This window comes from Oncorhynchus tshawytscha, linkage group LG13 (assembly GCF_018296145.1).
Source record: "Oncorhynchus tshawytscha isolate Ot180627B linkage group LG13, Otsh_v2.0, whole genome shotgun sequence".
Lineage (NCBI taxonomy): Eukaryota > Metazoa > Chordata > Actinopteri > Salmoniformes > Salmonidae > Oncorhynchus > Oncorhynchus tshawytscha.
In genome coordinates, this window is record NC_056441.1 from 28,290,028 (window position 1) to 28,312,089 (window position 22,062).

At 43.7% G+C, this 22,062-nt stretch overlaps 1 protein-coding gene across 2 annotated transcripts in view; it reads left to right on the top strand.

Moving 5' to 3' along the window:
* LOC112264633 (trafficking protein particle complex subunit 9-like) overlaps window positions 1–22,062 on the top strand; it is a 322,924-nt gene that overhangs the window by 95,815 nt on the left and 205,047 nt on the right. For both annotated transcript variants that reach the window (XM_024441368.2, XM_042295499.1), the window contains one exon: window positions 11,194–11,346. In XM_024441368.2, coding sequence (XP_024297136.2) covers window positions 11,194–11,346 — 153 coding nt within the window. The remainder of the gene's footprint in view (window positions 1–11,193; window positions 11,347–22,062) is intronic.

A 22,062-nucleotide genomic window follows, 5' to 3' on the forward strand; every position in this document is an offset into this window, starting at 1 on the left:
GTATCTCTATGGATCTGAAGTTCCGGTTTGAGATTTAAAATCCTACATTTACATACAGTATCTCTATGGGTCTGAAGTTCCGGTTTGAGATTTAAAATCCTACATTTACATACAGTATCTCTATGGGTCTGAAGTTCCAGTTTGAGCGTTGCCATCTAAACTAAAGCACTCTGCACATTTTGGTGCGAACCGTATTCATTTTCTGTTTATTCTAATAATAATAATATGTCAGTTAGCAGATGCTTTTATCCAAAGAGATGTAGTCTTGTGTGCGTACGTTTTTAGTGGGGCTTGGCCTGGCAATAGAACCATTTATGCTGGCGTAGCAAGAGCCCTGCTCTACCAACTGAGCTGCAGAGGACCATTATTCTCAAGATCCCACTAAAAGAGGGATTAACAAGCAATACAAAGGTTGATAGGGGATGTCAATTTTTCCTTCTTGTTCAAACTGATTCATGTAGCCAACATCAGTGTTGTTATTCTTGTAAGATGAATCGCTTGCTGAAGTAGAGGCCTGTTATACCTGATTTGGGGTTTGACGATAATCATTTCACCAACTCGGCCGGGTAGAGATTGTAGACGTAGTTACGTTCTGATGAAGCGTGGAAATACATAGTGTGACTATGGTGTCGCCATGCTACCTCTCCCTGTCCTAGTGAATGAATCATTGCCAGCAGTTAGACTGTGTTGCTACTTCTCCCTGTCCTAGTGAATCATTGCCAGCAGTCAGACTGTGTTGCTACCTCTCCCTGTCCTAGTGAATCATTGCCAGCAGTCAGACTGTGTTGCTACTTCTCCCTGTCCTAGTGAATCATTGCCAGCAGTCAGACTGTGTTGCTACTTCTCCCTGTCCTAGTGAATCATTGCCAGCAGTCAGACTGTGTTGCTACTTCTCCCTGTCCTAGTGAATCATTGCCAGCAGTCAGACTGTGTTGCTAGCTGGTATGTTTCCTGTATTGATATCTCCACTCAGTCTTCTCTGCTATCCCAAACATGACAGCTCTCTCCTTCTCATGGAGAGCGTGATACTGTGGACTGACACACTGAGGAAAAAATATTTTGTTTTGTCAGCAATGTTTTCTCCCAAGGTGTGTGTGTGTGTGTGTGTGTGAGACCATACAGTATATTGTGTATCTAGCTAGCTGTCTCTGTTAGAGGTTCTGCCTGGGGAAGTAGCCCTATGTCAACAGGTAGATGAAGAATGCTGAATTGGTGTGTTTTTTCCCCCCATAGTGAGGCCAGATGACACCCCAGCACAAGCAGATGGTGTGGTGCATGCGTGAATACGTTCATTCTCTGCTTCTATCATCATTGTCATAGGCAGGTCACAGGGTGTCTGTGTTAAAGGTCATGAACAGTCAAACTCATGTTTTTCATAATATGTGTTGATATTTGAAGGAAACAAGATCAAAGTAGGATGGCCAAAGTATGAAAGATGACTGCATCTATATAAAGTTTCATAAAGTTACTAGTCCCCTTGTCAAACACTTAATTTGAATACACCAATGGTAACATGATATTCTCTTACCTAATTTTAACAAGTACCATCTTGTGACCAACATCGGAGAAGGTGTGTTTGCAGAGTGGCATGGTTTATATAGCTAGAGAGCTTCTCTACTGGTGCCGAAATGTAAGTTGTCAGCAAATATTCAAAGTTTACACTATTCATCTATCACAAAGATACTTATGTTTCTCTTTTCATCTGTGCCTGGTGTTAGCTAGTTACTGGCTTGCTAGGCCTTCAGCCAGCATGGAACTAAATGGGGGGAAGGGCCGTTCAAAACGCCAACGCGGTTGTCAAGTCACCACATCCGTTAGTGCTGCTGTTTAAAGCATCACGTGGGACATGCCATACGGGAGATGTATGAAATAACCAAAGCAGGCAGGCAGACAGAAAGGCAGGCAGACAGACAAGTCCTGGTGTTGTCCTCTCCTGACCCGACCACTCTCTAGTGGACCTACTTCATCATATACTGCTAGTTGTCCTGGCAACTCTGTCCTCTGCTCCTCTACAGGGTCGTCTGTGTTTACCCTAGCTCCCAGTGTCCCTCCCTCACTATGACAAATGGGTTAACGACAGATGGTGTCAGTTCTTCACAATAGGGAAAAGGCGTGTGTAGAAAAGCGAACGTTAACATTTCTGTCTATGTACAATAGGACCTCAGCAGCCAACTATGAGAGAGAGAAGTGGTTGAGGTAGGAACATATGGAGGAGGTCAGTCCACAGAGGACAGTGGAGACAGTGAACCGGGTTGTAGTGAGGCTGCCTGCTTCCACTAGACTGATTTCAGTGGTATATTGGCAGGCTTTATACAGCTTAATGGAGTGTGTATTAATTATAAGTGAATGTTACTCAACTGTTTCTATGCATCTCTTTCCCACTCTGTGTCTTACGGCCCGACCGTATAAGACCTGGGGCAGCTGTGTGCAGGACAGGGTTTCCTAAACTCTGTCTACAGGAGCCCAAGGGGTGCCCCAGCACTACACAGCTGATTCAAATAATCAACCAATCGTCATGCTTTGATCATTTGAATTAACTGTGTAGTGTTAGGGCAAAAACCTAAACATGCACCCCTTGTGGGCCCTATGACGAGTTTGGGGAAAGTCTGGTGTAGGACATGGATCAGCTGGAGTGACCGAGTGTGTTAGACCTGTGGCAGCTCAGAGCTAGAGTGACCGAGTGTGTTAGACCTGTGGCAGCTCAGAGCTAGAGTGACCGAGTGTGTTAGACCTGTGGCAGCTCAGAGCTAGAGTGACCGAGTGTGTTAGACCTGTGGCAGCTCAGAGCTAGAGTGACCGAGTGTGTTAGACCTGTGGCAGCTCAGAGCTAGAGTGACCGAGTGTGTTAGACCTGTGGCAGCTCAGAGCTAGATTGACCGAGTGTGTTAGACCTGTGGCAGCTCAGAGCTAGAGTGACCGAGTGTGTTAGACCTGTGGCAGCTCAGAGCTAGAGTGACCGAGTGTGTTAGACCTGTGGCAGCTCAGAGCTAGATTGACCGAGTGTGTTAGACCTGTGGCAGCTCAGAGCTAGAGTGACCGAGTGTGTTAGACCTGTGGCAGCTCAGAGCTAGAGTGACCGAGTGTGTTAGACCTGTGGCAGCTCAGAGCTAGAGTGACCGAGTGTGTTAGACCTGTGGCAGCTCAGAGCTAGAGTGACCGAGTGTGTTAGACCTGTGGCAGCTCAGAGCTAGAGTGACCGAGTGTGTTAGACCTGTGGCAGCTCAGAGCTAGAGTGACCGAGTGTGTTAGACCTGTGGCAGCTCAGAGCTAGAGTGACCGAGTGTGTTAGACCTGTGGCAGCTCAGAGCTAGATTGACCGAGTGTGTTAGACCTGTGGCAGCTCAGAGCTAGAGTGACCGAGTGTGTTAGACCTGTGGCAGCTCAGAGCTAGTGATGGAGTAAGGGCTGTCAGTATGAAAGGCCAACCAGTGATCGATTCATCAGCGATGAAAACAATGCACAGTTTTCTGTTCATCACCAACAGGGTGTTGAGGGTTCACTAACTTTTGACAAATCTTTTGACGACCTCAAGGTTTGTAGTGCCCTGGAATTAGATATTGCTTCACTCTTAGAAGCACTCATTCATTCAAGTGGAAGTTAGGCTGAACTCTGCATGCTCTCTCTGCGTTAGCATAATAGGGAAATGATGGTCTGTATCTCAGACATATAGAACACAGTGTGTCAGATGGAGGTAACAGGAGAAAGGAAAGTGTTTGGGAAGCTATTGACCTTTTTTCATGTCTTTTTTTGAAGAGGCTCCACTGTGGTCTGCAGTCCACAGTCCAACATCACTAGTTCTGACATCTAGTTCCAACTCTTGTTGTGTCTTTTTGTATTGATGATAACACCAGGGCTTACATCACCAGTTCCAACTCTTACTGACTAGCCTACCTGTTGAATAAGGCAGTGGGGTGTCAACATGGGGAGATTAATAGCTTTGTTTTTCTCCCTCGTCTCTCCATCTCTTTCTCTCTCTCTCCATCTCTTTCTATGTAGTCATGTTTCATTCCCCTCTCTATATGCATCTCTCCTTCTCTCCATCCTTCTTTCTCTGCTGCACAGTTGGTGCCACTTTCTCGCTCTCTTGCTCTCTCGCTCTCTCTTTATAGCCATTAATTATTGCAGTGTAGTCTCTACTTCTATGAATATTTCAGGCTCTGTCATTAAGACAATCTATATTTCATGGCCCCCCTACCTTGTCACCTTTTTGGTGATCAGACTTTTCCTGTGTCTAACAGTGAGTCATTGAAGTGCATTATACATTTCATGGGATGTATCTTACCAGGCTCTAATGGTCTAGTGCACTTCCTTTTCTCACTCTTGTACCTGAAGAGTAGTTTATTTCACCCCCCAAAACTTGGATGTTTGTCAATCACAAATCTTCTCAATTATGTGTGTTAGGGTTACACAATAATTCCACTTACTCCTGAGATTCTACAGTCGTGGCCAACAGTTTTGAGAATGACACAAATATTAATTTCCACAAAGTTTTCTGCGTCACTGTCTTTAGATATTTTTGTCAGATGTTACTATGGAATACTGAAGTATAATTACAAGCATTTCATAAGTGTCAAAGGCTTTTATTGACAATTACATTATTGATGCAAAGAGTCAATATTTGCAGTGTTGACCCTTCTTTTTCAAGACCTCTGCAATCTGCCCTGGCATGCTGTCAATTAAATTCTGGGCCACCACCTGACTGATGGCAGCCCATTCTTGCATAATCAATGCTTGGAGTTTGTCAGAATTTGTGTGTTTTTGTTTGTCTTGCCCGCCTCTTGTGGTTTGACCACAAGTTCTCAATGGGATTAAGGTCTGGGGAGTTTCCTGGCCATGGACCCAAAATATCGATATTTTGTTCCCAGAGCCACTTAGTCACTTTTGCCTTATGGCAAGGTGCTCCACCATGCTGGAAAAGGAATTGTTTGTCACCAAACTGTTCCTGGATGGTTGGGAGAAGTCGCTCTCGGAGGATGTGTTGGTATCATTCTTTATTCATGGCTGTGTTCTTAGGCAAAATTGTGAGTGAGCCCACTCCCTTGGCTGAGAAGCAACCCCACACATGAATGGTCTCAGGATGCTTTACCGTTGGCATGACACAGGACTGATGGTAGCGCTCACCTTGCCTTCTCCGGACAAGCTTTTTTACGGATGCCCCAAACAATCGGAAAGGGGATTCATCAGAGAAAATGACTTTACCCCAGTCCTCAGCAGTCTAATCCCTGTACCTTTTTCAGAATATCAGTCTGTCCCTGATGTTTTTCCTGGAGAGAAGTGGCTTCTTTGCTGCCCTTCTTGACACCAGGCCATCCTCCAAATGTCTTCGCCTCACTGTGTGTGCAGGTGCACTCACACCTGCCTGCTGCCATTCCTGAGCAAGCTCTGTACTGGTGGTGCCCTGATCCCGCAGCTGAATCAACTTTAGAAGACGGTTCTGGTGCTTGCTGGACTTTCTTGGGCGCCCTGAAGCCTTCACAACAATTGAACCGCTCTCTTTGAAGTTCTTAATGATCCGATAAATGGTGGATTTAGGTGCAATCTTACTGGTTGCAATATCCTTGCCTGTGAAGCCCTTTTTGTGCAAAGCAATGATGACGGCACGTGTTTCCTTGCAGATAACCATTGTTGACAGAGGAAGAACAATGATTCCAAGCACCACCCTCCTTTTGAAGCTTCCAGTCTGTTATTCGAACTCAATCAGCATGACAGAGTGATCTCTATCCTTGTCCTCGTCAACACTCACACCTGTGTTAACGAGAGAATCACTGACATGATGTCAGCTGGTCCTTTTGTGGCAGGGCTGAAATGCAGTGGAAATGTTATATTGGGGGGGATTTGGTTCATTTACATGGCAAAGAGGGACTTTGCAATTAATTACAATTCATCTGATCACTCTTCATAACATTCTGGAGTATATGCAAATTGCCATCATACAAACTGAGGCAGCAGACTGTACACAAACTCGTTTTTTTTTACTATGACACCCAGCATGCCCATACTATGACACCCAGCTCAGTAAAGCCATCCACCGTTTATTTTTGATGATACCTACATGCCCGATTACTAAAGTACATCCATTTTGAGCTATTAGGGCCTTGTCATTCACAGGGATTTCAGCCACAGAGAGATTCTCACATCACTTTTGCACCTGTCAAGAATACTAAACCACTATAAGTTTGCTACGGTACATTTATAGCTTTCGAGGTTCTGTTTGTTTCCTCCAATGACTGCATCTGTCTCTGCTTAGGTTGTGTTCCAGAGGGCACCTTATTCCCTACAAACATTGTTAAGAATAGTGCTGCTTTGAACTGGCTCCAGCTGCATCCAGGCAGCCGTATGGTGGCTTGCCCTTGCCCTTGCCCTGGCCTCCAGCCCTGGCCTCCAGCCCTGGCCTCCAGCCCTGGCCTCCAGCCCTGGCCTCCAGCCCTGGCCTCCAGCCCCGCTCTAAGCAGTTCGCCTGGTGTTCTGACACAACCCACTCTAGCATGCTGTAGCTGTCTGGCTTAGAGGTGCTTTTCCTGCTCTCTCTGTCTGCTCTCTCTTCTCGTCTGTCTCTATCTCGCCTTGCTCAGTATGTTTCAATACTTAGGCACAGCTTTCATATGTGGGTAATGCGGCGAATGCCCACAACATTGACATCCCTAAACAATTCCTGTAAACATGTGCTGAAGCTGTTGGAAGTGTTGGGACCTGCAGTCCTACTTTTCTCCAAAACATTAGATATGTCTAGCGTGTTGATGACCACCACCAAGCATACTAAGAAACAATCATTACAGCATATCTTCATGTCATGTGTTTCCTCTCTCAATGGACCAGGTCAAGCTAATGGACAGGCTTCTTCCTCCATGTATATGTGAGGGCTCAGGGCTTGAAGATCTAAGGCCTGGATACAACATCGAAGGATAGATGTAATAATGCTGATGTGTTATGACGGGGTCAGAGAGCAAATGTACCCGTAGTCCATTCATGCATCTGTCGTTATCGTCTCTGACCTCACATCCAGGCAACATAAACGGTTCACTTAATTGTAACATTCTGTCATAAAGAGCACGTCATCAGCTTCATAACGAACATGTTTTCCCGTCTCAATAGGTTAAATCAAATAAAAATGCTTTATACAGTGTATTCTGAAAGTATTCAGACCCCTTGACTTTTTCCACATGTTACTTTACAGCCTTGTTCTAAAATGGATTAAATAGTTTTTTCCCCCCTCATCAATCTACACACAACACCCCATAATGACAAAGCAAAAACAGTTTTTCTGAATTTTTCCTCATGTATTACAAATAAAAACAGAAATACCGTGTTTACATAAGTATTCAGACCCTTTGCTATAAGATTCTAAATTGAGCTCAGGTGCATCCTGTTTCCATTGATTATCCTTGAGTATTCTTGAGTTGGTGCTAAATTCAATTTATTGGACATGATTTGGAAAGGCACACACCTGTCTATATACGGTCCTACAGTTGAAAATGCACGTCAGAGCAAAAACCAAGCCATGAGGTCAAACAAATTGTTCGTAGAGCTCCGGTTTCTATGCCTTTAGTTACGGTTTCTATGCCTTTAGTTACGGTTTCTATGCCTTTAGTTACGGTTTCTATGCCTTTAGTTCCGGTTTCTATGCCTTTAGTTACGGTTTCTATGCCTTTAGTTCCGGTTTCTATGCCTTTAGTTCCGGTTTCTATGCCTTTAGTTCCGGTTTCTATGCCTTTAGTTCCGGTTTCTATGCCTTTAGTTCCGGTTTCTATGCCTTTAGTTCCGGTTTCTATGCCTTTAGTTCCGGTTTCTATGCCTTTAGTTCCGGTTTCTATGCCTTTAGTTACGGTTTCTATGCCTTTAGTTCCGGTTTCTATGCCTTTAGTTCCGGTTTCTATGCCTTTTAGTTCCGGTTTCTATGCCTTTTAGTTCCGGTTTCTATGCCTTTAGTTCCGGTTTCTATGCCTTTAGTTCCGGTTTCTATGCCTTTAGTTCGGTTTCTATGCCTTTAGTTCCGGTTTCTATGCCCTTTTAGTTCCGGTTTCTATGCCTTTTAGTTCCGGTTTCTATGCCTTTTAGTTCCGGTTTCTATGCCTTTTAGTTCCGGTTTCTATGCCTTTTAGTTCCGGTTTCTATGCCTTTTAGTTCCGGTTTCTATGCCTTTTAGTTTTCCTTGTGCACCAATTTATCTGTAAATTAGTTGAACCTATCCAAGGATTGTTCCATCGGGTTGTGTGTTTAGGGAGTGATACTGGGTCTTGTAGAAACACGTTTCATATTCTTCCATATTGTTATAATGTTCTTAACTATGAAGTTGTTCATGTTCTTAGCTTTATCCTTAGGAAATAGACACAACAATATTCTGGGTATGAACATGTGCATCTTCAGTACAGAAACCATTGTTCCTCTTTCGTGCATTTAACTATAAGTCACAAGTAAAAGCCCTGGATTTGTGTCAACTCACTACACAAGTAAAATCCCTGGAATTGTGTCAACTCACTACACAAGTAAAAGCCCTGGATTTGTGTCAACTCACTACACAAGTAAAAGCCCTGGAATTGTGTCAACTCACTACACAAGTAAAAGCCCTGGAATTGTGTCAACTCACTACACAAGTAAAAGCCCTGGAATTGTGTCAACTCACTACACAAGTAAAAGCCCTGGATTTGTGTCAACTCACTACACAAGTAAAAGCCCTGGAATTGTATCAACTCACACAAGTAAAAGCCCTTGAATTGTGTCAACTCACTACACAAGTAAAAGCCCTGGAATTGTATCAACTCACTACACAAGTAAAAGCCCTGGATTTGTGTCAACTCACTACACAAGTAAAAGCCCTGGAATTGTGTCAACTCACTACACAAGTAAAAGCCCTGGATTTGTGTCAACTCACTACACAAGTAAAAGCCCTGGAATTGTATCAACTCACTACACAAGTAAAAGCCCTGGAATTGTGTCAACTCACTACACAAGTAAAAGCCCTGGAATTGTGTCAACTCACTACACAAGTAAAAGCCCTGGAATTGTGTCAACTCACTACACAAGTAAAAGCCCTGGAATTGTGTCAACTCACTACACAAGTAAAAGCCCTGGAATTGTATCAACTCACACAAGTAAAAGCCCTGGAATTGTGTCAACTCACTACACAAGTAAAAGCCCTGGAATTGTGTCAACTCACTACACAAGTAAAAGCCCTGGAATTGTATCAACTCACTACACAAGTAAAAGCCCTGGAATTGTATCAACTCACTACACAAGTAAAAGCCCTGGAATTGTATCAACTCACTACACAAGTAAAAGCCCTGGAATTGTGTCAACTAACTACCCAAGTAAAAGCCATGGAATTGTGTCAGCTCACTACACAAGTAAAAGCCATGGAATTGTATCAACTCACTACACAAGTAAAAGCCCTGGAATTGTGTCAACTCACTACCCAAGTAAAAGCCCTGGAATTGTGTCAACTCACTACCCAAGTAAAAGCCCTGGAATTGTGTCAACTCACTACGCAAGTAAAAGCCCTGGAATTGTGTCAACTCACTACACAAGTAAAAGCCCTGGAATTGTATCAACTCACTACACAAGTCTGGAAGGTTAAAACCCCCCTCAGACATATGAAGATGTGAAACTTTCCTTTATAGTCTATTCATTTAATTTGCCCATAGAAAGTATGTTATGACCAAGTACACTTTTTTTTAAAGAATGTTTTCAGTGGGGTAATTGGTATTACCAAAAATAAATGCAAATGGAGAACTGTAAGCAGGTTCTTTTAGGCTACTGGTCACTGGCATAACATGCCAGGAATATTTAGCTATTTCAGTATTTTGTCATTAATCACTGCAGCAAAGTGAACAGAATAACAAAATAACAATTACCTGTGAGAGAGGGAGAGTGCGAGAGAGAGAACTATGAAGAGGGCGATTGAACAATATAAATAAACAGGGAGAGAGAGTAAAATAAGCGAGACTGCTTTGGTTAGTGGATTACCAGCCTGTTGCTTTGAACCCAGCGGGGGCTGCAGTGCACTAAAGAGCACACCTGTTTAAGACAAAGCCACATGGCTTTTTCAGTTGATGCATCATTCATTTGCTGTTCTGTTCCCTTCATCCATCCAGCCTGGTTCAAGTGGCAGCGGCTGACTCACCCATAAGTCTCAGGTGCCTGCAGGGTTTAACGTTCAACATAAATCAGCCTGTTTAGTCTTACGGACGGACGGACGGAGTGCAACACTGCTATTGTTGAGTGATTATAGTTAGCTGACCTGCCAACCACCAACTGGCAGCTATTAACCTTTCACCCAGGGGTTGTCATAGTTTCAGCCTCGAAACATCAGGTGAGCAGGTTTACACCGTGATGTAGACACGCATGAAGGCACACACACACACACACACACACACACGGAATTGGATGCCCTCTAAATGTCAATAATATGCAAATAATACTATGAATCTTCTCGTCTCGATGCTGAAATGGCCAGCAGCGCAATAAGCTCCAGATCAGTCTGTGTCAGCAGCTAGATGCTTACATATGCAGAACAAATTTCATTTCAATTACCTGTTGGTACAAACCCAGGAGATGGCATCCTGCTTATTTCCTGGTTTTGAAAATGTTAGACCATGTAAAGTCGTGTCTTATCCCTGTCATTTCGCTGTCATGCTCTGCTAAGTTCCAACCAGACTTGAAAGTTACTACCCAGCATCATGTTTTCTGAATCATTTTTGATTCTGTGCAAAAAACTGTGCAACTCAGGAAAAAACTCTGGATGTATTTTTTGTTGCTGAAGGAACATCTTGTTTGTTGTGGTCCAATAAGTGCTGGGAGAGTCCACTGGGAATCTCCTCTTTTACTCTTCCAAGAACAAACTGTCTTTGTTTCTATAACAAAGTTTGGACAGTTTAGACATGAGTTGAGACTATTATTCTTCACATCCCTGGGTCGTCCCTGCAGGAGGCCTTTTGCCTTTTGGTAGGCCGTCATTGTAAATAGAATTTGTTCTTAACTGACTTGCCTAGTTAAATAAAGGTTAAACAAATAAATAAATAGTATATTAAGTATTGACTTCCTCAGAGAGGTTGTCCTGAGTGTTTCATTACTTCTCTCTCTCTCTCTCTCTCTCAATATATATATATTATCTATGCCTGTTATCTCCACAAAGTCTGACTCTGAAGGTTTTCTCTTTGCTCTACTTTATTTGTTGTCTTGTTGTATTGTTTCCTGTAGAGAAGTTGTTTGGAGAGTTCCTGAGCTGGGACCTAGACGAGGCTGTGTCTCAGCTGCCTCTGAAGCCAGGCCAGTCTGTCACCCTCACCGTCAACATCAAAGTCAGACTGGACTTCTCTGGAGGAGAGAACCTGCTACAGGACCTCAACGATGGTGAGTGGTTTCAATTCCAGACGGGCCGCAAAGTTCTCCCAGACAACATCCAGGTGCTCTACGACCAACATTGTCAATTGAAACCAGTAGAAGCTAAACTCTTTTAGGCAGGTATTCCCAATAGAGCACACTTCTATTTATCTATTTTGGGTTTGCCTTTCTGGAAAGCATCGGGTTCTCAGCTCCATGATCCCATAGCACTGGTTAAACATGTACTGAATACAGAGTTGAGTCTGTGTTTTACTGCCCTACCCAGTAGCGGAGTGTTCCAGAGAGGTGTTTTTTATTTATTTATTTATTCTTTTTTTATTCATTTAAAAAAATATATATTTTTGTCCTCTTTTACTCCCCAATTTCGTAGTATCCAATTGTTAGTAGTTTTTGTCTTGTCTCATCGCTACAACTCCCGTACGGGCTCAGGAGAGACGAAGGTCGAAAGCCATGCGTCCTCCGAAACCCAACCAAGCCAAACTGCTTCTTAACACAGCGCGCATCCAACCCGGAAGCCAGCCGCACCAATGTGTCGGAGGAAACACCATGCACCTAGCGACCTGGTTAGCGTGCACTGCGCCCGGCCCGCCACAGGAGTCACTAGTGCACGATTAGACAAGGTTATCCCTACCCGCCGAAACCTCCCTAACCCGGACGACGCTAGGCCAATTGTGCGTCGCCCCATGGACCTCCCGGTCACGGCCGGTTACGACAGCCTGGGCTCGAACCCAGAGTCTCTGGTGGCACAGCCTTAGACCACTGTGCCACCCGGAAGGCCCTGTTCCAGAGAGGTGTGTTGAGACTCATTCAACATTCAACAGAGGTAACCATGCAAACAGCAGACTCTCCTCTCACCTTGATTTCTCTCTTTGTTGTCATCTTGCCATTCTCGGTCTCTCACTTATTCTCTCTGTACTCCTTCTCCCATGTGATGTGCTCCTGCATGCATGAGAACAAATCGGAGGAGAGTAGGAGCTGAACGGACATGTTTAACTCATCTCTCTCTCGCTCTCGCTCTCTCTGCCCCTTACTTTCAATCATCTTTATGAGGCTATTTAACATACAGTTTTAATTAACAGTTAGTAATTATGGCCCCTGAATAAAGGAGATAAAGCAAACAGGGCTTCCTTAAACAAAAAACCTTTGAAACCATTGTGTATTTTGTTGATGACTTTCTGGACCGATGCTATGTTCTGCTGGGTCTTACACTACATGACCAAATGTGTCTGGGCTCCTGCTCGTCGAACATCTCATTCCAAAATCATGGGCCTCAATATAGAGTTGTTCCCCCCTTTGCTGCCATAACAGCCTCCACTCTTCTGGGAAGGCTTTCCACTAGATGTTGGAACATTGCTGCTATAACAGCCTCCACTCTTCCGGGAAGGCTTTCCACTAGATGTTGGAGCATTGCTGCTATAACAGCCTCCACTCTTCTGGGAAGGCTTTCCACTAGATGTTGGAACATTGCTGCTATAACAGTCTCCACTCTTCTGGGAAGGCTTTCCACTAGATGTTGGAACATTGCTGCTATAACAGCCTCCACTCTTCTGGGATGGCTTTCCACTAGATGTTGGAACATTGCTGCTATAACAGCCTCCACTCTTCTGGGAAGGCTTTCCACTAGATGTTGGAACATTGCTGCGGGGACTTGCTTCCATTCAGCCACAAGAGCGTTAGTGAGGTCGGGCACTGATGTTGGGGGATTAGGCCTGATTTAGAGTCAGCATTCCAATTCATCCCAATTTTGATGGGGTTGAGGTCAGGGCTCTGTGCAGGCCAGTTAAGTTCTTCCACACCAATCTCAACAAACCATTGTCTAGAGTGTCATTGTATGCTGTAACGTTCAGATTTCCCTTCACTGGAACTAAGTGGCCCGAACCATGAAAACAGCCCCAGACCATTTTTCCTCCTTCACCAAACTTTACAGTTGGCATTATGCATTGGGGCAGGTAGCGTTTTCCTGGCATCTGCCAAATCCATATTTGTCTATCGGACTGCCAGATGGTGAAGCATGATTCATTACTCCAGAGAACACGCTTCCACTGCTCCAGAGTCCAATGGCGGCGAGCTTTACGCCACTCCAGCTGATGCTTGGCATTGCCATGGTGATCTTAGGCTTATGTGCGGCTGCTTCATCCATTTCATGAAGCTTCCGACAAATAAGTATTGTGCTGACGTTGCTTCCAGGGGAAGTTTGGAACTCAGTAGTGAGTGTTGCAACCGAGGCCAGATGATTTTGAGCACTCAGCGCTCCATTCTGCTGAGCCATTGTTGCTGTTGCTCCTATACGTTTCCACTTCAGAATAACTGCAGTTGGCTGCGGCAGCTCTAGCAGGTCAGAAATTTGACGCACTGACTTGTTGGAAAGGTGGCATCCTAAAATGGCGCCACGTTGAAAGTCGCTGAGCTCTTTAGTAAGGCCATTCTACTGCCCATGTTGGAGTGTTTGTGGCGATTGCATGGCTGTGTGCTCGATTTTATACACCTGACAGCAACGGGTGTGGCTGAAATAGTTGAATCCACATTGAATTTGAATTCACTGCAAACTATTGAAAGAGCACTCCAGAGAGAACAATGTGGCATAATATTAATTTTCTGTTTATAATAATGTCATTCACTGGTTTTAAGCTTGAGAAGACTCATTACAGTGAAACAGTCTGTCACAGCCAGGTAAAGACAACTTTTTTTCATGACGACATCAGGGCGTCAAAGAGCACCTATAATAGTATAAATGACGTCTTCCTTTCGTCCTCAAGTGATAGCACTTCAGAAATGGTTTTGAGGCATTCAAGGCTGTTTCCATTTACTGACCTCAGACAGCCAGAATGTGTATGTATAAAGTAGGCCCTTGGCCCTGTGTGGGAATTGAATGGATCCTTCACCTCTTGAGCTGCACATTCGGCTTGGCGATAAGCATCAACAGCTAGCGGCTCCCATCTATCCATCTATTTCTCTCCATCTCCCTCCCTCCCTCCCTATTTCTCTACATTTCTCTACATTTCCCTCCCTCCCTCCTTATTTCTCTACATCTCCCTCCCTCTATCCATCTATTTCTCTCCATCTCCCTCCCTCTCTCTCAATCTATTTCTCTCCATCTCCCTCCTCTCTCCAGCTTTCTCTCTCTCCCTTCCTCCCTCTCCATCTCTCTCTTTCTCTCCCTCCATCTCTCACCATCTCGTTTTCTCCATCCCTTTCTCGCCATCTTTCCCTCCCTCCCTCCCTCCCTCCCTCCCTCCCTCCCTCCCTCCCTCCCTCCCTCCCTCCCTCCCTCCCTCCCTCCCTCCCTCCCTCCCTCCCTCCCTCCCTCCCTCCCTCCCTCCCTCCCTCCCTCCCTCCCTCCCTCGCCATCTTTCCCTTCCTCCCTCCCCCCCCCCTCCCTCGCCATCTTTCCCTCCCTCTCACCCTCCCTCGCCATCTTTCCCTCCCTCGCCATCTTTCCCTCCCTCGCCATCTTTCCCTCCCCTCGCCATCTTTCCCTCCCTCGCCATCTTTCCCTCCCTCCCTCCCTCCCTCCCTCCCTCCCTCCCTCCCTCCCTCCCTCCCTCCCTCCCTCCCTCCCTCCCTCCCTCCCTCCCTCCCTCCCTCCCTCCCTCTATTTCTCTCCATGTCCCCCTCCTCTCTCTCCCTCTCTTTCTCTATCCATCTCTCTTTCTCTATCCATCTCTCTTTCTCTATCCATCTCTATTTCTCTATCCATCTCTCTTTCTCTCCCTCCATCTCTCTTTCTCTATCCATCTCTCTCCATCTCTCTTTCCCTCCATCCCTCTCTCTATCTCTCTTTCTCTCTCTCCATCTCTCTTTCTCTCTCTCCATCTCTCTTTCTCTCTCTCCATCTCTCTTTCTCTCCCTCCATCTCTTTCTCCCTCATCTCTCTTTCTCTCTCTCCATCTCTTTCGCTCTCGCTCTCTCGCTCCCTCACTCCCTCCCTCACTCGCTCTCAATCTCTTTCTCTCCCTCCCTCACTTTCTCTCCATTTCTCTTTCTCTCACTCTCTGTCCCTCTCTCTCCATCTCCCTCCCTCCCTCTCCCTACCTCTCCCTCTCCCTACCTCTCTCTGTCCCTCTCTCCATCTCCCTCCCTACCTCTCTCTCTCCCTTCCCCCCTCTTTCTAGGATAATAAATTGCAGCTCGCGGCATGCTTGGTCAGAAGCATTCTGATCTTTATACTTTCTCTCTCACTCTATTGCTATCTCTCTCTCCCTCCCTGTCTGTCTGCATTGATATGATATATTTTGTGTCTGCCCTTCGGCTCATTTGAGTGACACTGTCTGATTGTCATACTGTAAAAAGCACTTGAAATAATTCCTTAGTGTTAGGTTTGAGATCGGTATTTGCAACTGATTTGCAAATTAACCGACTAAAAATAGCAGTGATTATTTGAATAATGGATGGAGTGGAGAGATTCTTCTCCTCCGCCCCTCACTACTACAAACGTTGAAATATACAGTTGAAGTCGGAAGTTTACATTAGCCAAATACATTTAAACTCAGTGTTTCACAATTCCTGACATTTAATCCAAGTAAACATTCCCTGTTTTAGGTCAGTTAAAATCACCACTTTATTTTAAGAATGTGAAATGTCAGAATAATAGTAGAGAGAATGATTTATTTCAGCTTTTATTTCTTTCATCACGTTCCCAGTGGGTCAGAAGTTTACTTACACTCAATTAGTATTTGGTAGCATTGCCTTTAAATGGTTTAACTTGGGTCAAACGTTTCGGGTAGCCTTCCACAAGCTTCCCACAAAAAGTTAGATGAATTTTGGCCCATTCCTCCTGACAGAGCTGGTGTAACTGAGTCAGGTTTGTAGGCCTCCTTGCTCGCACACGCTTTTTCAGTTCTACCCACACATTTTCTATTGGATTCATGTCAGGGCTTTGAGATGGCCACTCCAATACCTTGACTTTGTTGTCCTTAAGCCATTTTGCTACAACTTTGGAAGGATGCTCGGTATCGTTGTCCATTTGCGACCAAGCTTTAGCTTCCTGACTGATGTCTTGATGTTGCTTCAATATATCCACATAATTTTCTTCCTCATGAAGCCATCTATTTTGTGATGTGCACCAGTCCCTCCTGCAGCAAAGCACCCCCACAACATGATGCTGCCACCCCCGTGCTTCACGGTTGGGATGATGTTCTTCGGCTTGCAAGCATCCCCCTTTTTCCTCCAAACATAACGATGGTCATTATGGCCAAACAGTTCTATTTTTGTTTCATCAGACCAGAGGACATTTCTCCAAAAAGTACGATGTTTGTCCCCATGTGTAGTTGCAAACCGTAGTCCTGCTTTTTTTATGCCGGTTTTGGAGCAGTGGCTTCTTCCTTGCTGAGCGGCCTTTCAGGTTATGTTAATATAGGACTTGTTTTACTGTGGATAGAGATACTTTTGTACCAGTTTCCTCCAGCATCTTCACATGGTCCTTTGCTGTTGTTCTGGGATTCATTTGTACTTTTCCCACCAAAGTACGTTAATCTCTAGGAGACAGAATGCGTCTCCTTCCTGAGCGGTATGAAGACTGCATGGTCCCATGGTGTTTATACTTGCGTACTATTGTTTGTACAGATAAACGTGGTACCTTCAGGCCTTTGGAAATTGCTCCCAAGGATGAATGAGACTTCACCACAAGTAAAGACTGTTGGAAAAGCATTCCAGGTGATGCTGGTTGAGAGAATGCCAAGCGTGTGCAAAGCTGTCAAGGCAAAGGGTGGCTACTTTGAAGAATCTAAAATATATTTTAGACATTTTTTTTGGTTACTTCATGATTCCATATGTGTTATTTCATAGATTTGATGTCTTCACTATTATTCTACAATTTAGAAAACAGTAATTCCCTTGAATCAGTAGTTGTTCTAAAACTTTTGACCGGTCGTGTAAATGCTTTACAATTGACAAAATGTTACATTCGCTGATGCAGATTCTTCTAGAATTAAACGTATAAGAGCTCCTAAGCCTTCATTTACCACAGATAATATGTTCTGCGTTCCTCCATAGGCATTTCTCCTTAGGCTTTTTAATTCGCGCCTCATTTTACCCACACAGTTTTTACCACAAGGACAAGTTTTAAGATAAATAACTGCCTTAGTGGAGCACGTGATGACATTTGATTGGGATCTGTTTCCCTGTTTGGGAGTGTTTAAAGAATCTCCATTTGTAAGTGCCATTCCATTGAGTGCAGACATTACACTAGTTTCCATCTGTTAGAGGCACAAATGATGTGCAGGGGTATTTTGGGGTGGTAAATCAGAGTTTACCAATTGATCTCTGAGATTTCTGCCCTGCGAGAATACGACCAATTAAACATTGATTACGTCTGATTAAACATTACCGATACTGTCGTCGGATCTTAGAATGTGCCAATGTTTGTGAACAATTCCCTTAATTTGTTCAGAGCATTTTGAATAGCGGGTAGTGAGGATTTAAGCTTATTTTTGCGAGACTGTCCTTGAAAGAGATTGTTTCGATTTGTTTTTGATTTTCTTAATGGCAGTATTAATCTGACCATTTTTGTACCCCCTCTCCTTGTATTTTCTTTGCACCTCAGCCATTTTTTCTGTCTAAATCTGATTTGGTTTTTGCTAATTCTTTTGTTTTGATTCAACGGAATTGGCTGTAGGGCAAACTGTTTTTCAAAGGAAGCGGTTGACAGCTATCAGCCCTCAACAAACTGTTACAAGCAGTAGGTTTCCTGTAAAGATCAGTGTACAGAACATTATCCTCACACAAAATCAGAGGATCAAGGGAACTGATTTGACGTGTGTCAGATTGTATAGTACATCTCAGGTGCTCAGAATAAGAGTTCAGAAAAGCCTGGATGCCTGGAGCTGTTTTGCATCACCCCTCCATAGAACAAAAATATCATCAATGTACCGTTTCCAAATAAAAATGTTATGCAATATTTTTTAGGGGAGAGGATTGATAATTTACTGTTTCTCCATGTAACCTATATCAAATTACCATAGTTAGGATCTGTAAGGGATCCCATAGCAGTACCCTTCGTCTAAATAAGGAAATAATTTAGAAACATGAAGTAGTTCTGCATAAATACCATTTCAGCCAATGTTATGATGCGTGTACTGGAAGGTAGTAGGTCATTAGGGTCATGTTGCAGAAGGAAATGTTCTATGGCTACAATTCCGCCCTCGTGTGGAATATTTGTATAACGACTCAACATCAAAAGTCACTTATTTTTATTTTTTTATTGAACCTTTATTTAACTATGCAAGTCGGTTAAGAACAAATTCTTATTTACAATGACGTCCTAGGAACAGTGGGTTAACTGCCTTGTTCAAGGGCAGAACGAAAGATTTGTACCTTGTCTGCTCAGGGATTCGATCTTGCAACATTTAACCACCTGCCGCCCCTAACAAAGTATTCTCAGGGAGCGGATCAAGAGATTCAATAATAGAGAGGGGAGCTGTTATTCGAGTGGTCTAATAAAAAAAGTCTATAGAGGAGCCGTTACTTCATCATTGCCAGCTACAATAGGGCTCCCTGGAGGTTTTGTAACGTTCTTGTGTAATTTCAGCAAAGTATAGCAATTGTCGATTTTATTGTGTTGAATAGCCAAAACGTAATGTTATTTTTTGGTGATTTGACCAGAACTTAAATTCCCATCTAGGACAGTAAAGATAGTGTTCTGAAATGGGGAAGTGGGGTCACTTCTGAGTTTCTTGTAAAAGGTGTTCATGTTTTTTTTCTAATGTTCTATTATATCTGAAAATGAACCAATGATTTCAAGCCACACTGGCCATGATTACAAACACCTGTTTGTGTTCTATGACACTATATGAACTAGTGACCCACGGTGTTTGTATTATACCGTGATGAAGAGCACTTGTCTGTCAACATTAGTTATCAGGTTATTAAATCATTGCATCAGAGCTCCTAGAGTGTGTGCGGCTCTCCTTTTCTTTTTCAAATAGAAAGTATACCCACAGAAAGCTGTGAACAACAGTAGTTGCTTCCAAAGCTATGTATTTCCCGTAATTGGATTTTGAAATGTTATACAACCAGCAGCCTTTTTTCTCTCTCCCAGAGCACACATCAAGAGGCTTGCTCACCACAGCAGCAGGCCCAGTGAAACAGCGCCCAGGGACAGGGCAGAAACTTTCATTACATGAATCATAGGGATAATGCACTTTACTGTTTGACAAAATCATGGTTTTAGCTGCCTAAAAAAATAGGAAACCTTTGAGTGAGGTGACCATTTAGACTAATGAATGTTCAGCTCCCAGTCTGGAGCCATGCTCCTTGACATACTATCGGCTACTATAGCTCTATTGTATCAAAGTTGTCACAAGTAGTGGTCTGCTAGCTAGCATTATCAATATGTTATTAGCCTACCTGAGCGTATATATGTGGATGGTGCGCTTTCAGGTGTCTCTTGGGGTCGATAGGGCTGAAGTGAAATGCTTCTTACAGAATAAATTGGAAAAAGATATGTGTAAAAATGGTATCAATTGAAAGGGAACCGTTTGGAGATTATGGGAAGATGATTAGACCAAAGGGAGGACACAACGGTCCACAAGACTGAATCCAAACATTACACTGCACATTTTATGTGCATTTTACATTCACTGTACTTTTCGCCGCATTGGTTGATAAAGAATCTGAAAATACTCTGGATACATTCAGTACATAACACTATTACTGGGAAATGTGGGTAGGTGTAACATAAGACGAAGAAATAACAAGGGTTTGAGTGAAAGGACTAACTGGTGTCTCCAAGTGGTCACACACCTCAAGTGTACACAGTTGCTAAGTCATTTCAATGCACTTTTATGACTCAAAGAAGAGTCTTCAACTATGAGGTGTTATTTTGAGTTCTCCTAGCTGTACCGTAAAGGAACTAGAGCAAGCAGACTTGTGGTTGTTTTGTTTGGAACAGCCCTGCATCCCCGCCATCACTCAATTACTGTTTCCGCAATCCAAAAATGGTCCAGGTAAATCGCAATCTAGGTCAGGTGGGCATCATGTGAAAGCCAGTTCTATTGCCAATATGACTAGGTTCTAAAATACGATGTTGCAGTGTTTGGCTTTCACAATGCAAGTCAGGGACGCCGATAATCATTTTGTCTTGCGTGAGTTCAGAACAACCCAGGGTAATGACGGCTCTAGAGTTGCCCAGTGGTCTAAGACACTGCATCTCAGTGCAAGAGGCGTCACTGCAGTACCTGGTTCGAATCCAGGCTGCGTCACATCCGGCCGTGATTGGGAGTCAACTGACTTGCCGAGTAAAAGAAAAAATGACGCCATGTCATCTTGTAACTGCACCTAAAATATAGTGATCATAATCATTGACACGGGATATGACATGCACATGTGAAGGGCATGTTTGGATTCACGTGTTTGGCTTGCTTGTATGACATCAAAGCGGTATTCATTAGAATCTTCAACGTCTCATCTTTCACTAATACATAGTCCTCTTCATTTACATAATTTCCCTCATTCAGACAGGAAAAATGTGTAAAAGTTGCCCAATTAGCAGGAGGGATGCGGGAAACTTCTTGCGCGAAGTGCTCAAGTTCAGCTCTGTGAAGCTCGGAGTTCTGATGTCATCTGTAGCATGTTACTGTACAGCCACTGCGTTTCAATACAGCCGTTTATCAGTGCCATTTTCAACCCGTATAATCGGTACGACAATAATGAAGATCATTATTTTTTTGTTCACGGTTATTGTCCATAATGGACGGTTACGCAATTATACGAAAATTGTGCCAGCCCTAGTTGTTGGTTCAATTACCGCAGGGGTCTCACACCCTTTCTTATAATGTATGCAACGAGTATGCACTCACTCCACTGTAATTGGCTTTGGATAAAAGCGTATGCTCAGTATAATATCTGATATTATTCTGTGTTGGCTGAATTCTCCAGCCAGTGCCCTAGTCTTCCCCCCATTCTCAATAAGAGCTAGGGACTAGCGTCAGGTCGTCCTAGGGAGGCGAGGAGCAGGTTAAAGATGGGCATAGCAGACAGTATAAACACATTAGCCCATGGATGCTCAAATGTCAGCGTACAACAACGTCATTAAAAGGAAGTAAAACTGCCAGGGAGATTAATTTAGAAAAGACGGCATAATTACAGGGGGCTGTCAGGGTTGTAACCTTCTTGTCGCTCCGCTCGTAATGTTCCCAATGTACCGCAGATAGAATATCTGTCAATCAACGGACTTCTTTGCAGATGATGTCATTCCGCTTTGGGGAGAGTTGCGATTCGTCCTTGCCTATTCAGCTCATCACATTACCATTGTGATAGGATTACAGAATATGCAGCAGATAGACAGACCTATTTGATTAACATAAAACTGTTTCTTCAAACGTACCTAGATATGACTCTGTGAGGTGTTCAGAGTGAACGATGTCTTATTATATGAAGATCACTTCCTACAATTGACTTGACTATTACGAAGCTTCCATTCTACATTGTAATGTCATAATCTGTTGGGTTCCAGAGGCAGGAGCGACAGCAGCTCAATGAGTCTGTTCTATTCAGCCCAGTATGTCTGTATAGACTGAATGGACCCTCATTTCAGGGGACCAATTATTCTATTGGCTCAATCAACAGAGTGCAGTGACCATTTAAAGTGCTATTGAAACTGGAAATTTGAACTGAACAATATTTTGGTCAGTCCTATGGATCCCATTATGGATTTAATTGACCAATTATTTTTTGGAAATGTAATCAACCTCTTTCGTAATTGTGGGACATTAATACTGTTTGACAGCT